The sequence below is a fragment of the Gadus chalcogrammus genome, chromosome 6 (assembly GCF_026213295.1).
Source record: "Gadus chalcogrammus isolate NIFS_2021 chromosome 6, NIFS_Gcha_1.0, whole genome shotgun sequence".
Classification (NCBI taxonomy): Eukaryota; Metazoa; Chordata; class Actinopteri; order Gadiformes; family Gadidae; genus Gadus; species Gadus chalcogrammus.
Window position 1 is genome coordinate 26,212,158 of NC_079417.1, and position 24,792 is coordinate 26,236,949.

At 47.8% G+C, this 24,792-nt stretch overlaps 2 protein-coding genes across 2 annotated transcripts; one reads left to right on the forward strand and one right to left on the reverse strand.

Moving 5' to 3' along the window:
• Positions 1-655: 655 nt before the first annotated feature.
• On the reverse strand, positions 656-8,126 carry LOC130384763 (protein FAM240C). Its single transcript, XM_056593091.1, has 3 exons — positions 8,028-8,126; positions 6,918-7,039; positions 656-1,125 (listed from the first exon to the last, which is right to left on the reverse strand). Exons 2-3 carry the CDS (start codon positions 7,037-7,039, stop codon positions 1,002-1,004), a joined length of 246 nt encoding a protein of 81 aa, XP_056449066.1. The 5' UTR covers positions 8,028-8,126; the 3' UTR covers positions 656-1,001.
• Positions 8,127-17,941: 9,815 nt separating this feature from the next.
• On the forward strand, positions 17,942-22,939 carry LOC130384920 (leucine-rich repeat-containing protein 2-like). Its single transcript, XM_056593321.1, has 5 exons — positions 17,942-18,107; positions 19,857-19,995; positions 21,921-22,047; positions 22,327-22,336; positions 22,779-22,939. The coding sequence occupies exons 2-5, from the start codon at positions 19,862-19,864 to the stop codon at positions 22,937-22,939; spliced, it is 432 nt and encodes a 143-aa protein (XP_056449296.1). The 5' UTR covers positions 17,942-18,107; positions 19,857-19,861.
• The last annotated feature ends 1,853 nt before the right edge of the window (positions 22,940-24,792 follow it).

The window sequence follows — 24,792 nt, forward strand, 5'->3', positions numbered from 1 at the left end:
TAACGACCTAATGACAAAGTTTTCTCTCGAAGACTTAACCAATAACTAGATAACACTAGATAACACAGCACGCCTCATCTGCAGCGGCTCGCTTCTGAGCAGAACAGCGATGTTTAGTGGCGGCGTGGAGCCATTACAAGATAACTTGTAATGGCTGTTTAACTGGCTCCGTGATGAGAGGTGTGGGCCGAGTGCTGCATTTTGGGAAAGTCTTACTCATAACTACCGAAGAATGTCTGCTGCTCTTGCCATGGCAAACATAGCCAACACATTACTTCTTACTTTGTCCATTGTATGTCGTGGATCTGTCTGGCTATCATGAGATGCAGAGGGAAACATTGGAATGCTGAAGACAAACAAGTCTCTACTGCTGCTGTTTAGGTCGGGTGTTGACAGAAGGCTGGAGGGACCGACTCCTTGACAGGAGCGACAGGTTAGGTCAGAATGGAATGCATTCCCGTGTTCTGATCTGATCTTCAGAGTCTGCAGACCTTTTACTAGAAGAGTCGTGTGCGTCAAAGGCAAGGGCTACCGCTCTTCTAAAAGTTTAGTGACTGAAGGCCTATGCTTTTAGTAAACTGATTATGAAACACAAGTTAACCAAGCTGGGTTAAATTGTTTCCACGCATATTAACAGTTAAAATATAAATGACGGGAAAAATAGGGCATTTATTCTTCAAACAGACATATAGGACCAGAATCTGCTTCAGCTTTGAAGATACATTCACAGGTTATCTAACTTCACACAAAGAACAATGTTACTGATTTAATGACCAGTGATTAGCCCTATTCCCAATGATCAAACAAACTATAATCCCTCAGTATGCAGCCATTCAACTACACAGAAAATACAAGCATAACCTTCTATCCCCCTTTTGCATGCATCTCAGTGCCCCGCTCTACATAGTAAACTACAACAAGGGAAATGCTGGAGAGGGTGGTCGAATAGTGATATTGTTGGAGCCATCAGTGTAGTCTGAAGGAGGTGGTAGAATGGTTCCCTACGTCTGCTCCTCCTGCTCCTTCTCCGGCGCGGCCATCTTGGCTTTGCGGCTGTACTCATCGTTGAGGCTCTTCAGATGTTTGTTTCTGTTCTCCAGACGCACCAGCCACTCGCCCCGCAGTCTGACAACACAGAGCAGGAGCGAACACAGTGACTGTCATTGATAATAACACTGTGACTACATGTAAGGTTTTTTGTCTTTGTCTTTGCAATGTCTTAAACAATGCGTGTACAGACAAGTAACAAGACACTAACAGACGGACTGCAGACAGACAAGCACAAAGACAGTCAGACAAATAAAAACACGGAGTGAGACAGATGGGCATGCAGGCGGACAGACAGGTAGAGCCACAGACTAGCAGACAGACAGAATGATAGTAGATTGATATTCACGCAGAATGACAGACCAACAGCCAGGCGGGCAAGTAAGAAGTCAAACTGACAGACAGATGATATGCTGCCTGTGTGAGCCAGCAGATCACTTTCATATCCCAGGGACAGCTGCTGGCTTATCACTGTGATATCCCCATTTTACCACCTTTTATTTCCCTCACCCTATCTGTTACACATTCACACGCACGGCCACACAGGCACACACGGCCACACACATACACACACAGGCACAAACACACAGAGTGCGATAGATATAGATATTAAGTTGTTTGTTGGTGAAACAAAAGAACAATAGCATGCATCAAAGGTCTCTTTACAGATATGTTGTTAATTTGTGTGGAACTGCATCAACATACAAAAGTTATGTGTGTGTGTGTGGCCATTTGAGTGTGGCCGTGTTTCTAGGGCTTCCAAGACTAGATGTTGAGAATTCCAGGGCTTGTTTTAGCTTTGTTCTGTGTACGTGAGGCAGGAGCTACAGACAGGGACACAACCCTTCCACATATTATTATTAATCTGGTATTCTGTTCTCCGATCAAATAATAACTCTGATAATCTTACTGACCTACCAGAGGGTCTGACTCTCACACAAACACACACACTCACCCGCAAGCACAAGCACACACTCACACATTCCTGCACATGCACGCACGCACGCACGCACGCACGCACGCACGCACGCACGCACGCACGCACGCACGCACACACACACACACACACACACACACACACACACACACACACACACACACACACACACACACACGCAGCCTGATGCACACTTTCAAGGATTTACAATAATCTAGAAAGAGAGGGAGAAGGATAGATAGGCATAAAAAAAGAAAGCAAGAAGCAAATACGAAGTTGAAGGTGCTTATAAATTAAGCCTTATCCTAATGCTGCATTAACTTCCCCCACCTCCAACTCCTCATTTCCTCTCCTTGCTCTGCTCACTGTAAGACCTCCCCTGCTTTTTTCTCCACCTTTAACACCCCCTCCTCTCCTCATCCAGCTATAAAGGCTAACTATTCGTATTATTCAGACTTTTTCTCGACCTTGCACCAATAAGGAGTTCATTGGGGAATATGTCAGAGTGGAAACTTGAAATCCGAAACCTTCCACTTGCCAAGTTTTCTTACGTTCGTAGTCTTGCCATGAAGTCGCTGCCAAGAGAACTTGACCAAATTAGATTAGGACCAGTCGGGATGTATACAGGATGTATACAGGATTTATGTTAATAATTCTTCTCAACCAAGCACTTCCTGGTATGTAATGATCGAGACCACTAGTGACGGTGCTTTGCAGGGCAACTCCAACATTAACTCCATCTCATCCCCCTCTACCACCTTCTTCTCCTCCACCTCGAACACCATCTCCATTCACCTCCTCCACCGCCACTCACACAACCTACAATCTCACTCCCAACACCTTCAACACCTCCTGCTCTACCATCTCCTCCTCCTCCACCTCTAACCTCACCTCCTCCTCCTCCACCTCTAACCTCACCTCCTCCTCCTCTACCTGTAACCCAATCTCATCCTCAACCCCCTCTTAGACCATCTCCTCCTCCTCTAACACCTCCACCTCTAACCTCACCTCCTCCTCCTCTACCTGTAACCCAATCTCATCCTCAACCCCCTCTTAGACCATCTCCTCCTCCTCTATCACCCACTCCTCCTCCTCTACCTGTAACCCAATCTCACCCTCAACCCCCTCTTAGACCATCTCCTCCTCCTCTAACACCATCTCTTCCTCTTCCTCTCCTATCTCCTCAACCTACACACTCTAACACCATATCTTCCTCTTCCTCTCCTATCTCCTCAACCTACACACTCTAACACCATCTCTTCCTCTTCCTCTCCTATCTCCTCAACCTACACACTCTAACACCATATCTTCCTCTTCCTCTCCTATCTCCTCAACCTACACACTCTAACACCATATCTTCCTCTTCCTCTCCTATCTCCTCAACCTACACACTCTAACACCATATCTTCCTCTTCCTCTCCTATCTCCTCAACCTACACACTCTAACACCATATCTTCCTCTTCCTCTCCTATCTCCTCAACCTACACACTCTAACACCATCTCTTCCTCTTCCTCTCCTATCTCCTCAACCTACACACTCTAACACCATATCTTCCTCTTCCTCTCCTATCTCCTCAACCTACACACTCTAACACCATATCTTCCTCTTCCTCTCCTATCTCCTCAACCTACACACTCTAACACCATATCTTCCTCTTCCTCTCCTATCTCCTCAACCTACACACTCTAACACCATATCTTCCTCTTCCTCTCCTATCTCCTCAACCTACACACTCTAACACCATATCTTCCTCTTCCTCTCCTATCTCCTCAACCTACACACTCTAACACCATATCTTCCTCTTCCTCTCCTATCTCCTCAACCTACACACTCTAACACCATCTCTTCCTCTTCCTCTCCTATCTCCTCAACCTACACACTCTAACACCATATCTTCCTCTTCCTCTCCTATCTCCTCAACCTACACACTCTAACACCATATCTTCCTCTTCCTCTCCTATCTCCTCAACCTACACACTCTAACACCATATCTTCCTCTTCCTCTCCTATCTCCTCAACCTACACACTCTAACACCATCTCTTCCTCTTCCTCTCCTATCTCCTCAACCTACACACTCTAACACCATATCTTCCTCTTCCTCTCCTATCTCCTCAACCTACACACTCTAACACCATATCTTCCTCTTCCTCTCCTATCTCCTCAACCTACACACTCTAACACCATATCTTCCTCTTCCTCTCCTATCTCCTCAACCTACACACTCTAACACCATATCTTCCTCTTCCTCTCCTATCTCCTCAACCTACACACTCTAACACCATATCTTCCTCTTCCTCTCCTATCTCCTCAACCTACACACTCTAACACCATATCTTCCTCTTCCTCTCCTATCTCCTCAACCTACACACTCTAACACCATATCTTCCTCTTCCTCTCCTATCTCCTCAACCTACACACTCTAACACCATATCTTCCTCTTCCTCTCCTATCTCCTCAACCTACACACTCTAACACCATATCTTCCTCTTCCTCTCCTATCTCCTCAACCTACACACTCTAACACCATATCTTCCTCTTCCTCTCCTATCTCCTCAACCTACACACTCTAACACCATATCTTCTCTTCCTCTTCCTCTCCTATCTCCTCAACCTACACACTCTAACACCATATCTTCCTCTTCCTCTCCTATCTCCTCAACCTACACACTCTAACACCATCTCCTTCTCCTCTAACACCCACTCCGACTCCTCCACCTCAACTTCTATCTTCTCCTCCTCCTCCTCCACCTCTCACACCATCTCTTCCTCCTCCTCTACCATCTCCTCCTCCACCTCTTACACCATCTCCTCCTCCTCCACCTCTAACACCATCTCCTTCTCTACTATCTTCGCCTCCTACACCTCTAACCCCAACTTCTCCTCCTCCACCATATCCTCCTCCTCAATCTCTAACACCATCTCCTCCTCCTCTACCATCTCCTCCTTGCAGGTCACCTTTCTGTGATCTGAACCCCACTGTGCGATGGCAGGAATGCTAACTGTTGAGCATTCTGTTAATCCCAGCTTGTTGAATGACACACACACACACACACACACACACACACACACACACACACACACACACACACACACACACACACACACACACACACACACACACACACACACACACACACACACACACACACACACACACACACACACACACACACACTAAAACACGGTTCTCTCTAATTGTTCTGTCCGTTCTCTGGAATATATATGAATACTTCTGATCACTCAAATGCATTAGAGTTTTGTTTTGCCAAACACATTTTGAATGTGGAATTGTACGAGGAAAATGTTTTCTTGTTTTTATTTTCCAGATAACAAACGATATTATGCATATGTTTTGGTTTGTGAATTTAGTTCTCACTTTGTGTGTCTATGTGTATTTGGCAATGTGAGTGTCTGTGTGTCTGGGTTGTGTATGCATTATATGTTGGGGTGTGATGTTTATATAGTATGTGCATGTGGTGTGTGTCTCTGTTCTGATCCCTGAGGTCTTGTAATGAGCGCTTCTGTTTTTAGACCCTGACTATTTACTGGAGGGTCACATGTATCCAGTTTGTCCATGTTTAATTTTTAATGGCGAAGTGGATTAGCAAGTCAGGCAAACATTGTGTCCCGCTCTGAACTCTCTGGTCTTACACTCCCGTTACTGTCATTACGATCGCCTCTGACTTAATGTGGCCAAGAAAGGCAATAAAGACAATCTGTTCTCGACAGTTGACATCAGGTGCGGGCCGGTGCAGGCTCCAATAAGAATTGCAATCCAAGCTAAAAGACGCCTATATGGTGGTAAAGTAGTCTGCCACATGGTTATATTCTAGAACTTTGGTTGTTTAACCCGAATTATTCCGCCAGTATCTTTCGTCGTTTCTATATCAGTTTCTGATATGTAGGGTCACCACACGCTACTGGTTGACATTACAGTTTCTCGCTAAAATGGGTCTGGCCTTGCACCCAATGAAACAGACTTTCCAATCCCAAATGTGTCCGGAACAGTCAGCGCTAGGGAGAGAGACTTTTCGTTCAAATGAAGTGGGCTTGGCTGAGAAAAGGTTATGCATTTTACAGCTTATTTCCTATTCATTGAGAGCGGAGGTTAACAGATTCTTATTTAATAATTAATTTAATTTGATCTGCCAGAGTTTTATCGAACAGGCCAAGGCCGTGCCGCCCATACGGGTAAATACTTGTTTTAGGTGTGTATCATGATTGGTCTACGTTGAAAATGTTTTTGAAGAAGCAGGCTTTCTATTATAAGAAGCCAGCCAAGAGGACATGATGATATGACGTTAAAAGTTGGTCATTGTAGTTACAATAAATATCCCTGATGAAGGTCGAGCAGGTTGTGATGATGTTAACAGGTGAAGGGAGGTGATGATGTTAACAGGGGAAGGGAGGTGATGATGTTAACAGGTGAAGGGAGCTGATGATGTTAACAGGTGAAGGGAGGTGATGATGTTAACAGGTGAAGGGAGGTGATGATGTTAACAGGTGAAGGGAGCTGATGATGTTAACAGGTGAAGGGAGGTGATGATGTTAACAGGGGAAGGGAGGTGATGATGTTAACAGGGGAAGGGAGCTGATGATGTTAACAGGGGAAGGGAGGTGATGATGTTAACAGGGGAAGGGAGGTGATGATGTTAACAGGGGAAGGGAGGTGATGATGTTAACAGGGGAAGGGAGGTGATGATGTTAACAGGTGAAGGGAGGTGATGTTAACAGGTGAAGGGAGGTGATGATGTTAACAGGTGGGAGAGGTGATGATTTTAACCGGTGAGTGGAGGAGAGGTGATGATGTTAACAGGTGAGTGAAGGAGAGGTGAGGATTTTTCCAGCTCTGCTTCGGAGATGTGATGGTGTCACAGGTGAGGAGAGGTCATGTCTTAGGTTTGTTGCAGCATACACAACAGGTACTGACTTTCTCAACGCACTCTTCGACTTCCTCATCTCCTCGGTCTCGCAGTGCTCCCCAACGGCCACTATCTTCTTCTCCCAGAAGTTCTTGATGTGGTCCTTGTCGTGGATCAGAGCCAGGCTCATCTGCAGCACATGACAGATTCAGGCTCAACCACTCAAGACAATCCACTGAACCCAGAACACAGTATGCCTGGCGTCTAAGATGACAAATGTGACATATCTTGATCACTTCCAAAGTGATAGTGTGCTTATCTCACAATACCATAACACAAAAAATACTGTACTTTTATATCAATGTTATTATTATTCGTTTATTAGTATTTCTGTTCTGATGTACACAATAAAATCTATGTGATTCTTTCCCTACAACTTTTATTGAGGTAGAGAGGTACAATCTGACTGTAAAATGCCTAATAACAACAACGATAATAACAATAACACAATAATAATCCTTCATCAATAAGCAGGAGCTAAACTTATGCACAGGATTCAGAATGCAGGAGAGCGCCACAGCACACATGCCAATCCTATCTCCCTCTTTGTCTCGAACAACCATCCGCATCAAGTTCAAATCCTTGGTAGTGTCATTCAGGGTATAGTGCCCGGATCTGCACCCTCCCACCCATATCGGTCATTCGTCCCTGAGGACCCCCTGAGGTCCGGTAACGAACAGCACTGCCTCGACCGCGTGGAAACCTTCCTAAAGGCTCCTCGACGGTGGAATGAACTGATGTAAAGGATTCTTCCCCAATCTTCAAGGAACATGCCACAATGACACATTCCTAATTCCTTATTTTATTTTGCCAGTATCTATTTACTATTAATTTATTGTAGCATTGTTTTTAAAAAGTGAAACACTATTGACTGATATGATATTATACTTTGTTGTTTAAATCAAGGTTGCTGGTTATTGGCTGTCTTGACTTATTGTCTTATTTGTGTACCCAAGGCAAAGATTTGGGCAGTATTGAACCAGAACAGGTTCCAGTAAAGCTCAAACATAAAATGTACATGTTGAAATTATTTTGGACATCAAAGTGTGAAAAGAATAGACAAAAGCCATGGGTAAAGCCTGTAATGATTGTTAAAGCAAGAGAAAGCTGATACAGACCGTGTGAAGATTTGCTTTGGGACTCTCTGCGTCTGTAGGACCGCTCCTGTTCTCACACAACTCTCAAGACACTGACCAGCTTCACACTGTTCTGGTGCTTTTGTGTGTCTATATATGTGTCTGTGTATATGTGTGTGTGTGTGTGTTTGTGTGTGTGTATGTGTGTGACAGAAAACGCATCAGCGTGAGTGTGCTTGTGAGTCTGAGCACAAGCGTGTGTGTGTGTGTGTGTGCGTGACAGCAAGCGCATGGTATGTTGGAGTCTGTGTGTGTGTGTGTATGAGCACATGCGCATGTGTGTTTGCGTGTGTGAGTGTTTTTTTTGTGTGTCCATGTGTGTGTATCTTGTGAATGTACTACTAGTAATTTATTATATGTCCCTGTCACTGCACGTTAAGATCGTAGCCATGCTGGAGATTTGCAACATGAAGATTTACTTTGAACCAGCCCGCAGAAAGAACAGAGGTGGAGGTGAGGACAAGATCCTGCAATCGGGTCTTGCTTCATGTATTCCAGTTGTACTCAAGTTACTCCCTCAAATTGAAGAATATGAGAGAGGATGAGAGGAGAATAAAGGGAGACAGAGAGAGCGATTGAGAGAGAGAGAAAGAGAGAGAGAAAAAAGAATGATCCATGCTTTGTAAAAATAAAAGTTAGTACATCCTCCTTTTCCTTTTTGGTATCCCCTTACTCAATACACACACACACACACACACACACACACACACACACACACACACACACACACACACACACACACACACACACACACACACACACACACACACACACACACACACACACACACACACACATACACACACACACACACACACACACACACACATACATACACACAAACACGCACCGATTACACTGTCAGACACACACACACACACAAACACACACACAGTGTGAATTGAAAATGACATCATTGGTAAGTAGGTGGTGGGTGCGAGTTGCTTGGGTCAAATTGCCTGTGTTAATACGCACACATATTCTGCGAGGCAAGGATTTTTGTGCGTGCATGTGTGTTTCTAACTTGGTTGGATATCATACTTTCACGTCCTCTGAGAATTAAAATGTCAAAATATCATATCCCCCATCTCGAACCCAGCCATGACATCACTCATCATTCAGGCCAATCATAACTCGGAGCAATGGATACCCCATACCATAAGCCACATACACTACTACTACACACACACACACACACACACACACACACACACACACACACACACACACACACACACACACACACACACACACACACACACACACACACACACACACACACACACACAGTGAAGCCAACATCCATTCATAGCACCCTAGGGGCATGCAGGGTGAGGAGACGATATAAGACAGACTATATTGTCCCAAAGGACATTTTTTCCAGGACAGTCGTGTCTGCCGCATGGAAAAGTATATAAAAAACATACCAGTAATAATACACAAGTGATTAAAACGAATTTGAAGTGCCCATGTTCTTACTGTACAGTTTTTGCCCATTGCTTGAGCACGTTTTGCAAAACTTGGCTCATTGTGTCAGAACTCAACACACAAGCAAATATGACACAACACTGAGAAATATACCATTCACATCTATGTCAAATTGTATCATATTAATACACATTCAGATCAGAAGCAGCACACTAGTCTACTTTATGTAAAACGTTGCAGTCTTCCATATTCACTGTTTTTATTCAGTTCCTCTGAAGGCGCATTTTCACAACAACCAAAAAATCAAATAATCAATACTGTACATTGCAGTACTGTTCTTTACAGTGCAGTAAATTCAGTTTAAGCAAAAATAAACCAAAAATACATGACTGTAAACTGTACTGTACTGTACTGTAAACACAGGAAAACAAGGCAATTGTGGGTGGGTGGGCTTATGGATCCTCGCCTTGTGTGCCGAATCCATCCATGGATTGACCTTACCTCAATGTCTCTGCATGTTCCATTGCCTGCAGAAGAGGCATGCGGGCATGTGGTTGGCGGTCATAAGCACGCCATCTTTGAGCCAAAAAAAAAACCTTCAATAGGTTTTAGAAACGGCGAGTTTACGACTTCAAATTGTTTATGATTGGTGTACCAGTTCCGGACCAAAACAGCCCTATGGAAAATAAGATTATCCCAGACAACAACAAACCTGGGCTGCTCTGATCCGTCCTGTTCAGCAGCATCATGATACACTATGTTAATACAGAAAAACACAGCAATTGTGGGTGGGTGGGCTTATGGATCCTCGCCTTGTCTCCCAAATCCATCCATGGATTGACCTTACCTCAATATCTCCGCAGGCCTGTTCCACTGCCTGCAGAAGAAAAATGCATGCGAGCATGTGGTTGGCGGTAATTTACGCGCCGTTTCCAAGCCGAAAAAAAATCCTCTATGGGGTTTAGAAATGGCGAGTAAGGGGGCAAGTATACAACTTCAAATTGTTTATGGTTTGTGAACCAGTTCTGGACCTAAACAGCCTGATAGAACAAACATTATCCCAGACAACAACAAACCTGGGCTGCTCTGAACTGTCCTGTTCAGCAGCATCATGAAGTGCATCTAGAAATATGATGATTTGTTAGGTATTGTAGGGACCTATTTTTGCATGATGTCGCAGTAAACCTCAAAGGCTTATGGCGGCACACAATGATATATTTCCCCTGCGCTGCCCCAGGACATGCACAATTGCCCTTTGGCCTTTTTGTAGCTGGCTGATTGGTGTTCAGTTTTGTAAGTAAGTGATTTCAGGTGTGTATCTATTAGTATTTTCAATTACCCAATGTGTTTTATTTTGAATAGATGTGTTTTCCCAATGGTACGCTAAGATTTCATTGTTGAACTAAGTGTCTTATGTATGAAATAGTGTGTAGTGTGCAGGAGCAAGTGTGTTGCAGAAAGGATCAAGTGTGTTGCACAATTGCAACTAAAGTACAAAGCAGAGCTTTTGTTTAAGATATGGTTACATGTGTTTAAGGTATAGTAACAAAAACTTCAAGTTGTGTTACTTTGGTCTAAGCATGTGTCTATAGTGTTCAAGCAATTGGCAAAAACTGTAATACATACATAATGCAGAACAATATTAACAGTGACCACAGTATAAGAAGCTGCTTGTCGCCACACTTCTGTCAGCATGTACAGTATGAGAAGATCCGCATCCCTGTGTATTGACCAGTACGCATTAGTGAACAGTAGTGAACACATTATAGTGACCTGTGGCAACCCGGATCCGGCCAAGAGCCCCTGGAAGCAGTCTACCCCCAGATGGCACTATTCAGGGCATTGGAGCCGGGGCCAATTAACTAGATGCAGAACACCTGAGGAGCAGGTGGAGAAGCAGGGCTTAAATAGCCTGCTCCTCCACTCCTTCGGGGCTCTCCCAGGCATGCGGCAAGGGTGTGGAGAGACCGGTCCTCCCGGCTGACGGGACTCGACTCGACCTGGAGGGATTGGACTGTCGATTCCTCCCAGGTTTTTGGTTATTTTGTAAAGGACTTTATGTTTGGGTAGAATAAAAATGCCTTTTTAGCTTTTCCAAGCTATTTCGTGTCCTGTTTGGGGAGGAGGCGGTTCACTTAAGAAGAGGGGTTGCCACAGACCAGACAGTTCCATACACATATTATAGTGACCACCAGTAAAAGACCAACTTGACCAGTACACCCCCTTTGGCCAGCCACGGACCAACGCGTTTCCTCTCTACGGCGTTTGCATCAACAAAACACTGACTGGTCGAGCAGGCTGTCAATCTTCTGATCGACAGCCTGCCAGTTGGCCTACAACAATAAAACGAATGCCCCCTTCTAAATCTAAACACTGTAGTTATACATTTTGAATGGCGCACACTCCTCAGGATAGTGTTTCTGGATTTTATCACTGATTCATGATGCCTAGCATTGGAGTCAGAAACGCTATACTGCCCCCGTCTGGACACGTTAACTTGATGTGGTGGTAGAGAGCGCGTGTAGCTGTGCGAAGATCCGCGGTTTCGCAGAGCTGCCGGCAGGAGTTGATCTGCACTGCTTCCATGTGGACAACATGTTTCACTACAATCGATGAGCTGTATTAACAATGGGTCTATCATTTATAATTGTTTGCTTCTTTAACGGCACGACAATCCAAAACCCAAGTGGAATCTAGATGGAAAAAGTGTGAAGCTCAAAACGTGAGCAGCATTACGTCTTCGCCACCTACAGAGTTTGTTCTATTTCATGTAGGCTACGCCGTCTAGGCTTCGCCTTATGGGCTTGTCCCGTGCGCGCGCTGAAAATTCAAACTATGCACCTATCAGCGTGGGCACCGCCCACATTTCCCACGGTATCGTGTCTATATAACGCGGTGTATACCGTCGCTCATCCTCCCTTTTCTTTCAGCACTTGTGCTTATCAGCGAGAAATTGAGAACTACTATTAAGAAGAAGATGAAGACTTAAACACGGATCTCCCGAGCCGGTGGCAGCGGCTCGGGCGAGGCCGCGGACAAACGGCCCCTTTTCAGGGCCACCTGAGAGCGCTCCTGGAGCTAGGTCCTTTTCAGGACTCCTTTGCGCCTCCTGTCCCGCCTCCCTGGCACCGGGTGACGGGCACTTGGCGTGCTCTGTGTGCCTCGGCACCGACCACGCCGAGGCTGCTATGGCGGCCCCCGTCTCCTGTGTCGCCTGCCGGGAGATGCCTGAAGAGGGGATCCTCTCCAGGCATCTCTTCTTTTCCCCTGCGGTGGACCTGACGCGATGGCATCATCGACGCCGACGACGACGCCTCCATGGACGGCGACTCGGCGTCCGGTTTTTCCCGCTCTCGGGTTACAACCGCCACCGTCGCGGGGAGATCATGGGTGAGGCGGCGGCCATCAAAGGGTTTCCCATGCCGGCCCCGCCTCTCGCCCCCGTATCTGACGATATGCAGGGCGAGTGCTTTCGCACCCCATCTGCTTCCCGGCGGGTTACCCCTTGTTCCCGCCTGTGCAGCACTTGTTTACTGCTGCAGGTGGGGACCCTTCTACCCTGAAGGCTCCGGTAAGCGAGGGGGATCCCTCGCCTGGAGCCTCCACTGGCAGCGCTTCTCTGTCCGGGCTCCGGATGGCGCCCTAACGAAAAGCCGCTGCCCCCCGACCGCCTCCAGAAGCAGATTGTCGGCCTAACGGATGTTAGGCCGACAATCCGCGACGGCGGTCAACAACATCGCCCTGCTCTCCTCTGCCATTGTTTGCTGACAGGGAGGCCTACGGCCCGGAGGAAGCCGTGAGATGGCTGGCGGTTTCCCGCTTTTTCCAGCGCCATCCTCCAGCTATGCCAGCCGATAGCCGTTTCGGCCGGCCGGCATATGGCGTGGGCTACCATGATTCAAAGGGTCATATGGCTCTCCCACACTGCGGTGCAGGAACGAGAGCGGGCCAGCCTCGTCCAGGGTCCACTAGCGCCTGATGGCCTATTTGGTCCCCGGTTCTCCGAGGTGCTCGCGCACCAGCAGTCAGTCCGTGAGAATCGTTCCCGGTTCGGGGCGATTCTCACGTGCTCCTCCCACCAGCAGGCTGGGAGGAGGCGGGGTCCAGACCGGTCCCAGTGTTCCAGGGGGCCGCCTCCGATTCCTGCCCCGGTGCCGCAGCAGCCGGGTAGAGCAGCGCCACGGACCGGTAAGTTCCGGAAGCTTGCTCCTACTTTTTCTTTCCCTATTAAAAAAAGAAAAGAAAAAGTAAAGACCGTTCGGCCGAACAGCGGTAGGCTACATGGTACCTAAAGAGCGATATTCCTCAGGCCACCTGCGTCCTACGCTTGTGGTGCGTTCCTCCATGTTGCCTCTTCCCCCCTCTCAGCCCTGTGGCTGTAGGGTGGCGGTCGGACGGCGTGTTCACATGGCCTCTGGTTCACCTGCTTCTAAGAAGCGGCGTCCCTTGGAGCCTCGTGGACGGATCAGAGACTCGTTGCACGAGCCCGTGGATACGGCCGCTTGTACCGGTCTCCTGGTTCCCCACATTATAGGTGAGGAGATGGGTCCGCGCGCTGTGGCTACAGCCTGCGGACAGGTGCTGCGGCCGGACGGCTCGCTCCCTGTTCAGCGGGCACGAGCGCGACGTCTAGACAGCTCGTTGTTTTTACAACTGCTAGTTGTGGTACGTCTCCTACGCTCGCTGAGCCTCCTCCCTTTCATGGGGAGCCCCCCATGGTTCACACGCAGTGTGGAGGCGGTAGGGGCAGAGGAATACGGGTTATTCCTGGACGGTCTTCCTCAGCTGTCGGCTCACCCTCTCTCCAACCGCTATGCGTGTTGGCAAGAGCGGTGCGTTCTGCCATCGTGGTTGGACACCACGTTGAGATGGGGCCATCCCATACAGTTCAAGCGTCGTCCCCCACCCTTTATGGGGTTGGTGGAGACCACGCTACGGGACCCGGCTGCGAGCACGGGTCTTGCAGCAGAGGTGGCACGTCTCTTGGTAAAGGGGTCCATCACTGTCGTTCCCCCCCACGAGTCTCACCTAGGTTTTATTCCCGCTACTTCCTGGTTTCCAAGAAGTCAGGGGAAATTAGACCTATTCTGGATCTTCGCGTGTTCTGGGTCTGCTTTTTATGCGCAGACTCCAGCGGTGGTTTGCTCGCCAACGGTTGGACCCCAGGCGACACAAGCTCAGGGTGCTCCTCGTCCCCCGTTCGGTGTCGCCAGACCTGGAATATTGGAAAGGACCCTCCGCCCTTCTCAAGGGTGTTCCACTGGGCAGGGTGGCGTCCTACGTAGTGGTCTTCACGGACGCCTCGTTGACGGGTTGGGGAGGAACGTGCCTCTCTCACTCGGTCGGAGACGAGTGGCGCACGCCCCCTACAGCACACATAAATGTGTTGGAACTCGACGCAGTGAGGAAAGTGCTGTTGCATTTCTTTCACCTGGTGCGCGGCCGCCACGTTCTGATCAGGACAGACAGCGTGTCGGCGGCGGCGTACATCAACAGACAGGGAGGAGTCCGCTCCCCTGCTCTCCACCGAAAGGCGGTCGAGCTCTGGCTTTGGGCTCATCAGTATCTCCGCAGTCTGAGAGCCCTGCATATCGCGGGCGCCCAGAACTTTGGGGCGGACCTCATGTCTCGAGGCGGTCCCCGCCGAGACGAGTGGCGGTTACATCCCGACATTGTCAGATTGATCTGGCAGAGGTTCGGGACAGCGCAGGTGGACCTCTTCGCGTCCCGGGAGAACACGCACTGCAGGTGGTGGTTCTCCCTCAGCCCTCGGGATCTTCCCCCGTTGGGGGTAGATGCGTTGGCACACACACCTTGGCCGCGGGCTCTCTTGTATGCATTTCCCCCGCTCCAGCTGATCCTTCCTCTTCTGGAACGGGTCAGACAGGAGAGACTGTCCCTGATATTAGTGGCCCCGGAGAACCGTTCAGCTCTGTGGTTTCCAGAGCTGGCCGCGCTCTCGCGGTCGGCGCCTTGGCCAGTACCATTCAGGCCGGATGCGCTTTCACAGGCCCACGGGACGGTGCACCACCAGCCCGATGTCTCGGGACGGCTGTTGGTTTGGCTCCTGAGAGGTTGATCCTGCAGGGCAAAGGTTTGCCTGAGACGGTTATCAACACTATTCAGAGTGCTCGTGCGCCTTCTACTTCTTCCCTCTATGCGGCGAAGTGGTGCGCCTTCTCTAATTGGTGTGAGACGAACCACGCTGTCCCATCTCAATGCGAGGTGGGAAGCGTGCTTTCGTTTCTGCAAAACTTATTGGAAAAAGGTTTGGCTTTCTCCACTATCAAGGTCTATGCGGCAGCCGTTTCGGCTGGCCATGCAGGCTGTGATGGTGGACCGATCTTCAGCCATCCACTGGTCAAGAGATTCTTGCGTGGGGCTAGACGGGTTAGGCCTGTTTCACGCGTGCTTACACCACGCTGGGATCTCCCCACCGTGTTGCGCGGATTGTCCAGGGATCCTTTCGAGCCTCTCTCCCAGGCCCCTTTGGATGCCCTGTCATTTAAGACGGCGCTCTTGTTGGCCTTGGTTTCTGCCAAGCGGGCCGGTGAGCTAACCGCTCTGTCTGTCAGCCCGAGTTGCTTGTTGCTAAACGAGGACAGCTCCTTCGCGTTGCTCAGACCTAATCCTGCGTTCCTCCCGAAGAACATTAATAGTTCTTTTCGGTCGAGGGATATTGTGCTTAAGGCTTTTCACCCCCCGCCTCATTCTAGTGAGGCGGAGGCTGAGTTGCATCTCCTGTGCCCGGTTCGGGCGTTGGCTATGTACGTGAATCGCTCGGCAGCGTTCCGCTCCACACAACAGTTGTTTGTGTGTTATAGCGACGCTAGCAGGGGCCGCGCTCTCTCTAAGCAGCGGTTTTCTCGCTGGGTATGTGAGGGTGTTTGCCTAGCCTACTCTCGGCAGGGCTTGGCGCCACCGTTGGGCGTTAAAGCTCACTCCACACGGAGCGTGGCCGCTTCAACGGCTCTACTCAAGGGCGTTTCGGTGGAAGACATCTGCGCGGCTGCGTCTTGGTCTTCCCTCGGCCTCTTTGTCCGTTTTTACATGTTAGACATGTCCAGGGGCTCACTCGGCAACTCTGTGCTAGAGTCCGGGACCCCTTTTTACGGCTTAAGAATATAGACATGTTCTTTAAAGCGGCGTGGTTGGATTTCCTCTCGCCGGCTGGCGAGTTGGTCTTGATTACCAGTCTCTTACTCTCCCACCTTTTTTCAAATGAAAAACAGGCTAGGGGGTTTTCTATTGGCTCGCCAATTGTCTGGTGGTTTTGTTTACCAGTGAGGCACTCCCGCCGTTTTCTTCAAATAAGAAACGGCCGAGAGAGTCCCATTATTGGAGAGCCGAATTCCGTAGCTCCGCCCCCGGTGGTAGCGGACCTAATGGAAACCGTGTTGCTCTGGTTTTCTTTTCCTTTTCATGGGTTCCATGAAGCACGGAATAGAGCCGGAGTCTTTACAGACTCACTTTTTTCTCCCTTGATCATTGCGTTGCTTGATCTAGGAGGAATTAGTTTTTATAAAGCTGTTGTGTTTTACACTTCCTTGGCCTTTTGAGTCTTAATGTGTTCTGGTGACTTAGGTCATTTTGACTGGGGTCCAGCAGGAGTACATTGATCGGGCTCCGCTCGCAGCTTCACCTTAGCCCATAAGGCGAAGCCTAGACGGCGTAGCCTACATGAAATAGAACGATAGTTATGTTATTATAACTCTAGTTCTATGATTGTAGGCGTAGCCGTCTAGTTTCCCACCTGCTGTACCCTCCAAATGCTGAAAGAAAAGCGTGGAGGATGAGCGACGGTATACACCGCGTTATATAGACACGATACCGTGGGAAATGTGGGCGGTGCCCACGCTGATAGGTGCATAGTTTGAATTTTCAGCGCGTGCGGGCGCGCGCACGGGACAAGCCATAAGGCGAAGCCTAGACGGCTACGCCTACAATCATAGAACTAGAGTTATAATAACATAACTATCGTTATGTACGATCATTAAAAAAAAACATGTTATTTCCCATAGACATTTGACCGATGGAACCAGGAGCCTCGAGGCGGGACTTATTCTTCAGAGGTCTATGTATAGTCATCACTCAGCGGTCAGGTGACATTTCTACCCACCATCCACTGGAACTGTTATATTGGTTTCTATTTTTAGTTTTTTAAATAAATTGGACACATATCAACTACGGTTTCTAGCAGTAGTGGACAGTTGTCGTACCCAGAGGCAACCACAAGTAAACATCACATCTAACATAACGGTTGATGCTAGGGTGTGTGTGTGTGTGTGTGTCTGTGTGTGTGTGTGTGTGTGTGTGTGTGTGTGTGTGTGTGTGTGTGTGTGTGTGTGTGTGTGTGTGTGTGTGTGTGTGTGTGTGTGTGTGTGTGTGTGTGTGAGAATATGTTTGGGGAGGATCATCTTTATAGTCCCCAGGGTATATTGCTACTGTCTCACATGCACACACAACAGAGACACGGGGTCACATGTCATCTGGGTAAAAATAGCACGGTAGGTCACTGAAATACCCCAACACACTCCGACGCAGGACTCATAACTCCACGTTTTCAATAAACAAGTTAGTGAACGCTGACTGAAAGCACTAGAACGACCTCCTCAGTTGATTTTGGATTTGCAGGTAAGATCTAGCTGACTGACTAACCCAAGTACGACTAAACCCTCTCAATGCAACAGATTCTATCTGGAATCTGAAGGTTTTCTGCCACTGGTGTGTGTTGAATGAGTTCAATCTTTTTTGTTACGTTATTTTAGTAGTTTTCCAGTTGTTCTTGTTACGTATCGAATAATTATTATACTAGTATTAGTATTAGTGCATATACAAACGGCTCGTACTACTACTACTAGAACCTATTTCAGTGGCCTCTAATCAGGGCCTAGAAATGGAGAGGATGTTGTCAACTGGGGGCCCCAGAAAGAGGAGCTGATGCCCTCGGGGTGCTAATGCCCAGGAGGTGTGGGGTATGAAGAGGTATTGGTGCCCTGGAGGTTAATGGGAATGGGGTATGAGGAGGTGCTGAGGACCAGGGGGGGGTGGGTAGTGGGGTATGAGGAGGTGCTGAGGACCAGGGGGGGGGGGGGGGGGGGGGTATGAGGAGGTGCTGAGGACCAGGGGGGGGGGGGGGGGGGTATGAGGAGGTGCTAAGGACCAGGGGGGGGGGGGGTAGTGGGGTATGAGGAGGTGCTGAGGACCAGGGGGGGGGGGGGGGTAGTGGGGTATGAAGAGGACCACATAGACAGAGAGTTTGGCTTTTCTGAAAAGATGTCCACACTTTCAAGATGCATTAATGTGTTTACATTACTGAAATAGACGATTACAATGGTTTCTATTCTGAAATGGGATGATAACGATGAACCACAAGTGTTAACTAGTTATTCAGATTATTTGTTCACAGAGGAAGTTTGTTTTCACAGTCGATACATACCTATCAACTAAGGCATCACAAGGAAACAACAAAGAAACCAACCAGGAATTGTAAACCACATGCGATAATATGAAGCTTTCAAGTTCAAATAGATTTTGAAAGCTGCAAGCTATACAATGGACAAATTGTCTTATTTATTTACAGTATTCTTCACTTCTCATGGTTTCCAACTATCTCTGTCTAGACGCGTAGATTGGATTCATAAATAAAAATAAGAAAATAGTTTAATAGTTAGTTTAAGTAGTTTAATTTTGGTATATTCCCTTCCTTTTTCAGTCAGCTGTTTAAAAGGTATTGATATCTATACTGTATTTTACCAATATAATTCAAAGGGCCATCCGGAACGGTTTGGAGACATTCCGCCTGTTGAAACATTTCTTAGAATAGAATCAATGAAAACCTTTTATTGCAGAATCCTCGGATTGAGAGATAGCTGCTGAATTATTATAGGATTATGGAGTGATTTCCCAATTCTGATTTAATTACTTTATAGAAACATCGCATATTGGTCCTTCAAAGTATAAATCCTGCTTTAAACATGTAACTATTATTAAAGAACTTAACACAGAACACAAAGTATCAAAAGGAACAGCATTTACAACAGAACATATAACAACATCTTACTATAATTAGAGAAGTTCTGTATGAATGTTTTTGGATATATGTGCTTTAATTACCTAAAAAACCTTTAATCCGATCCACTTCATACTTAGCAGGGGTATTTCTGAAGACCAAAGGAAGTACAGCCTCGAGTGTGAGTTATTCCAAACTGTGCTGTGATTGTCCCGTGATTCTCATGTATTTGCTGGCGGAAGGCCTTTGCTATCGATCTGAATGCATGATAACCATGAGACCATGAACCATCTCAACAAAGTCCTACTATTAAAACAGGCTGATAGCGGTGTTAAAGGATGTGGCTACGGCTCAATATTTTTCCACTGCAGTAAGGATGCGTTTGGAGAGGCTTGGGGTGCCCGTCTACGACCTGGGCTCTCTCCGCAGTCTCTGGGAGGTACGAACCCGGAAGTACAAACAGAGACAGAAGAAGGAGAAGGAGAGAGTGGAGAAGAGTGCTCTGGTCAAGTAGGTCTACAGATAAATAGGCCCCAACATGTCTGCCTTAACTCGGACCCCAACATGTCTGCCATACACAGGCCCTAACTTGTCTGCCTAGGTCACTGAACTTGAGCATACACAGTACTCGTGGATTTATCTTCAGATGTCCTGGTCACCAAAGTCGAGCCATGTGTATCAGCCTCCAGGGCAGGACCATGAGGATGCTGCAGATTGAGCGCCAGTGTAGGGTTCTAATCCTCCTGAGCCAGAGGGCATGGATCGCTTTGCTTTAAACAAATACCTAATAGATAGGCTGATCAGATACGCCTGGCTGCTTTGACTCACTGTGCCACTTGTTTGTTTACTAATGCTATAAAGAGCATTCAGGAGCTGGAACTGGAGTCTGATTTGATACTACTGTCCTTCTGGCAGGGAAGTTATGTTTTTGAATATCTGAATATCTCAAAAGGGGAGCACGGATTTGCACCAAATTAGTGGCTAGGTTGGTTACGGGTGATGTAAGAAGGGATTAACCTGTCATCAACCAAAAAGTTGTAGGGTATTACACAAGTTGCATTGCTTCCCATAGATTGTGTGACACCACCCGAACAATTATCCTAAGGGGTTTGGTCAAGGGTTGATGATGATTGGTTGGTTGACCTTTCCCAACCCCACCCACTTCTTGTTTAGCTGAAGCTCTTTGGAAGGGACCTTGTGGGGTGTCATCAGACTCACCGCAGAGCCACAAATTGACCCCCATCCAAGAGAGGCCCACTTCTCTCAAGCTGATTCCTTAGCGGAGCCCTGTGCCCCACTGAGCCTATTTTGAAGATAGAAAAGCCATAGCCATTGGTCGGCTATCGTGAGGAGAAGGTTCTGACTCCGCACCTTCCTCTGTATGAGCTCATTTGGGATAATATAGCCTCCTGGCTCCTTTCTGAACAACCTCTTCCCTGATTGGTTCAGTTAGCCTGCTTCATCTGGCCGGTGAATTAAAGGTGCGTGAACAATGCATCCCGAAGGAAATGGAGGACTCTGCATTTAACCCCATCACCTACAGCACTAGGAGCTGCACCAACTACCCTAGGACCTACTCCCACCCACAGTACAGAAACCCATGTGAACACAGGGGAACATACAAATTCCAAATAGAAAAGTCCCCTCCCCCCGGCATTGTAACCAACAACTTTCTTGCTGCGAGGTAACCGTGCAAACCAGCCCAAAAACCCACAGGGTCACCCTAACAACTGTTCAACCCTCGTTTTGTTGTTGTTGTTTTTTTTTAAGATTATGTCAATGACTTCTGACATTCTTTCTGACTGATATGAAACACACCGAGCTATTAATACGGTAGCCTGAGGGCTGCTGGGAGATGTCTGGGTCATGCTGTGACTGCTAATAGCGTGTCGTACACTTGGACCGGAGCAGGACATTCCTCTGACACCCACACATCCGTAATGACCTATAAACACATGCAGGGACACATCATAGGGAATGTGTCTATTGTGTTGGATGGCAATAACTGTTTGTGTGTGTGTGTGTGTGTGTGTTGTGTGTGTGTGTGTGTGTGTGTGTGTGTGTGTGTGTTGTGTGTGTGTGTGTGTGTGTGTCTGTGTGTGTGCGCGCTCACTCACATGTTGTGTGTGTTGTGTGCGTGAGCTTGTTTGTTTGTGTGTGTGTGTGTGTTGTGTGTGTGTGTGTGTGTGTGTGTGTGCTTGTGTGCTCACACTGGTGTGTGCTATAGGTTTCGCCCGCTCACTCACATGTTTGTGTGTGTGTGAATGCGCTGGTGTGTGTGTGTGTTTATGCGGATCTGTGTGTGTGTGTGTGTGTGGTGTGTGTGTGTGTGTGTGCATACATACACTATGTATGTACGTATGTGTTTGCTTCTGTCTGTGTGTGTGGTGTGTGTGTGTGTGTGTGTTTCTGTGTGTGTGTGTGTGTGTGTGTAGGATCAACCAGCAGTGGCAGTACCCGGCGTGCACTGTAAGAGTCTGCGGGGCGGAGAGGTGGATGTTCTGCATCGTTACCTCGACAGAGACGTGCTCCTGGACGACAGCACAGACCCACAGCTCGCTGGTACACTACACACTGTCTGTCCCTGTCTTTACCTGTCTGTGTCCTTTACCTGTCTGACGGTCCTCTTACCCGTCGTCAGTCTCTTTATCTGTCTGTCTGTTATTCAATTTTGTCTTCTCTTCCTCGTTCTGTCTTCATGCACCTGTCGCCTATCTGTCCGTCTCTTCACCTGTTTATCTGTCATTCACCTGTCTGGTCAGTCTTTCTCTTCCCTTTCTATCTGTCATCCACCTGTCGGTCTGTCTGTCTGTTTGTCTATGTCTCCCTTCCTGTATCCAGGCGCCGAGGGGTGAACAGGGACAGACTGGTTCTCAGGCTGGAAGGAGAACATTGAAGGTACCATCGGACCCATCACTCGAGTGTGTCCATTGACACCATGATGTTCAGGTCCAAAACATCTTTCTGAGCTTTTTTTTACCAAGAGCTTAAAGTGTCCTACAGTCTGTGACCTTATGTACTGTAATGTACTGTAATGTACTGCATATAATGTATTAATCATTACAGATGCAGCAATACGACGATGTATGGTTATTCACTGGACAAAAAATGTTTCAAATCAGATTTGAGTATGGATCATTATCATTCATAGATTATGGGCATCAATCAATTGTAAGTCTCCACAGTATTCTAGAGGTTAACACCATGTACGACTGCTGGACGTTGTCCTCCGCCTGTCTGTCCACTGACCCTTCCTCCAGTCCTGTCTGCCTGTCTATGTGTCCGTCCGTCAGGAGTTCCCAAGCGGAGCTGCAGTGGATGTCCCTACCTGAAGGAGTGGCATGGTGCGCTCTACCAGGATCAGCCGCCTGCCAAGACTTCCTTGTTCGTATTTCAAGCAGCTCACCAACTGCAGCTGCCCAAGAACGCCCCTCAGCGCAGCTGCCCCCGATGATAGGTCTGTCCTGTCGACCTTCATGCGCGTCACTAATTAGATGACGAGGCGTTTGGTATCCCTTAAGAGAGTAATAGTTACGCAGCCGTTTGCCCGCCGTCATTGGATTTCCTCACTTTGACACTCAGAGCACTGGGTGGTAATCAACTTGCGTCAACACCCGCTGGGGCCCTCGCGCTTCGTCTGTCTTTGGGGTTAACTGCTTTCCCCCCTCCACTAACAGGCTGCTTTTCAGTGCTGGCAGAGGGTCATCTAAATAGTTGTTTTAGGGACGTCGATGAAGCTTAATTTGAGGGACTTATTTATTTATATTCTCTCATTCCTATGCTAATTCATTGTTCAGATCATTAGAGCATTAATATGCTCATGAACAATTAAATGTCATCAGCAGTAGAGCAGTAGACTAGAAAGTCACTTATTGGTCCCCTTATCTCTGATCTTGTTATAGGAGGTCTGCTTGCTGTCCCGACTGCCCTCTTTCATGTCTCTCCCTAGGGAAGCTGCCCCAGGCTAAAGGAGCTAAATGGCTAACGATAACCGCCTGACCAAAATCCGCTGCCGGAACTGGGGGGGCTGGTTGAAAACTCGTAGGAGACTGGAGCTGGTGGAGGCACTGGTATAACTACCTGGCCCTAGCTGCCCTTGATGTTGATGAGATGAGTAGTAGAAGACGAGAGTAGAGAAGAGAGATATAGAGGAGATAGAAGGAGAGAGAGAGAGAGAGAGAGAGAGAGAGGAGAGAGAGAGAGAGAGAGAGAGAGAATACCACTCGTTCTGATTATCTGTATAATATAATATATTAACTGTATAATATATACTGAGAATTTAAGGATATTAGTTTGTCATTGTAAGACATGAATAGCTAACCATAGCTACTGAAATGCACTGTGGAGATTATCGGTTGTGGTTGACTTCATCTGCATTTCTGTATGTGACGCTTACGGAAAAAAATGCTTCCGGCACGTTCATGACCATCATTCCATCCCTTTCCTTTATTCCCAGCTCCCCATTGAAAGTCAATATATATGGCAGATATATATATTAAAGGGCGCATATAGAACAGATCTGTACTCAGCTTAGGACATGTACTTGAAATGGACTATGAAATGATCTTCCTGCAGTTTGAGACAGTCTATTCCTGTCCAGCTGAGCAGTCTGAGAAGCTGGTCACCTGGACTTGCGGAGAACAAGTTCCCCACGGTGCCCATCTGCGGTGCTCAGGCATGATCGGCCTGCAGGCCCTCGACATGAGTAAACAACTGCTGACAGACCTCCCTGAGGACACAGACTAGGGCGCACCGCAGCGCACGCACCGCACGCACGCACGCACGCACGCACGCACGCACGGGCACGCACCACGCACGCACGCACGCACAGCACGCAGCCACGCACGCACGCACGCACGCACGCACTAAAATGGACGAAATACGATCCATTTCACACTGTCTTTGTATGATATCCATGCAATACTAACCCTCTGAGGAGAATATCTGGCATATGTGTACTCATGATGAACAACAGAATAATCAAGTTTATTCAAATAACTAAATAATGCATAGCCAGATAGAAGATCTGATAGACTGAAGTACAGACAGGATGGGCGCCGGTCCATCTTTACCTGTGGTGTGTGTGTGTGTGTGTATGTTGGCCATTGTGTCGCCCAGTGGGTGTGTTGTGTGGGTGTCGTGTGTGCCCGTGCGTCTGTGTGTGTAGTGTTGGAGCAGGCTTCGCTCGCTGGTTCATCCACAAGAACCGCCTGTCATACCTCCCTCACTGCCTCTCCAACATCTCCAGCCTCACGTCATCGTCGTCAGCGGCGACGAACTTCAACGGCATCCCCCTCCACCTCTGCT

Coding starts and splice junctions, on each gene's coding strand:
- LOC130384763 (XM_056593091.1), bottom strand. CDS start 7,039: ATGAGCCTGGCTCTGATCCACGACAAGGACCACATCAAGAACTTCTGG. Junction 1,126..6,917: donor TCGAAGAGTGCGTTGAGAAA/GTCAGTACCTGT, acceptor CTGTGTTGTCAG/ACTGCGGGGCGAGTGGCTGG.
- LOC130384920 (XM_056593321.1), top strand. CDS start 19,862: ATGCGTTTGGAGAGGCTTGGGGTGCCCGTCTACGACCTGGGCTCTCTC. Junction 19,996..21,920: donor GAGAAGAGTGCTCTGGTCAA/GTAGGTCTACAG, acceptor GTGTGTGTGTAG/GATCAACCAGCAGTGGCAGT.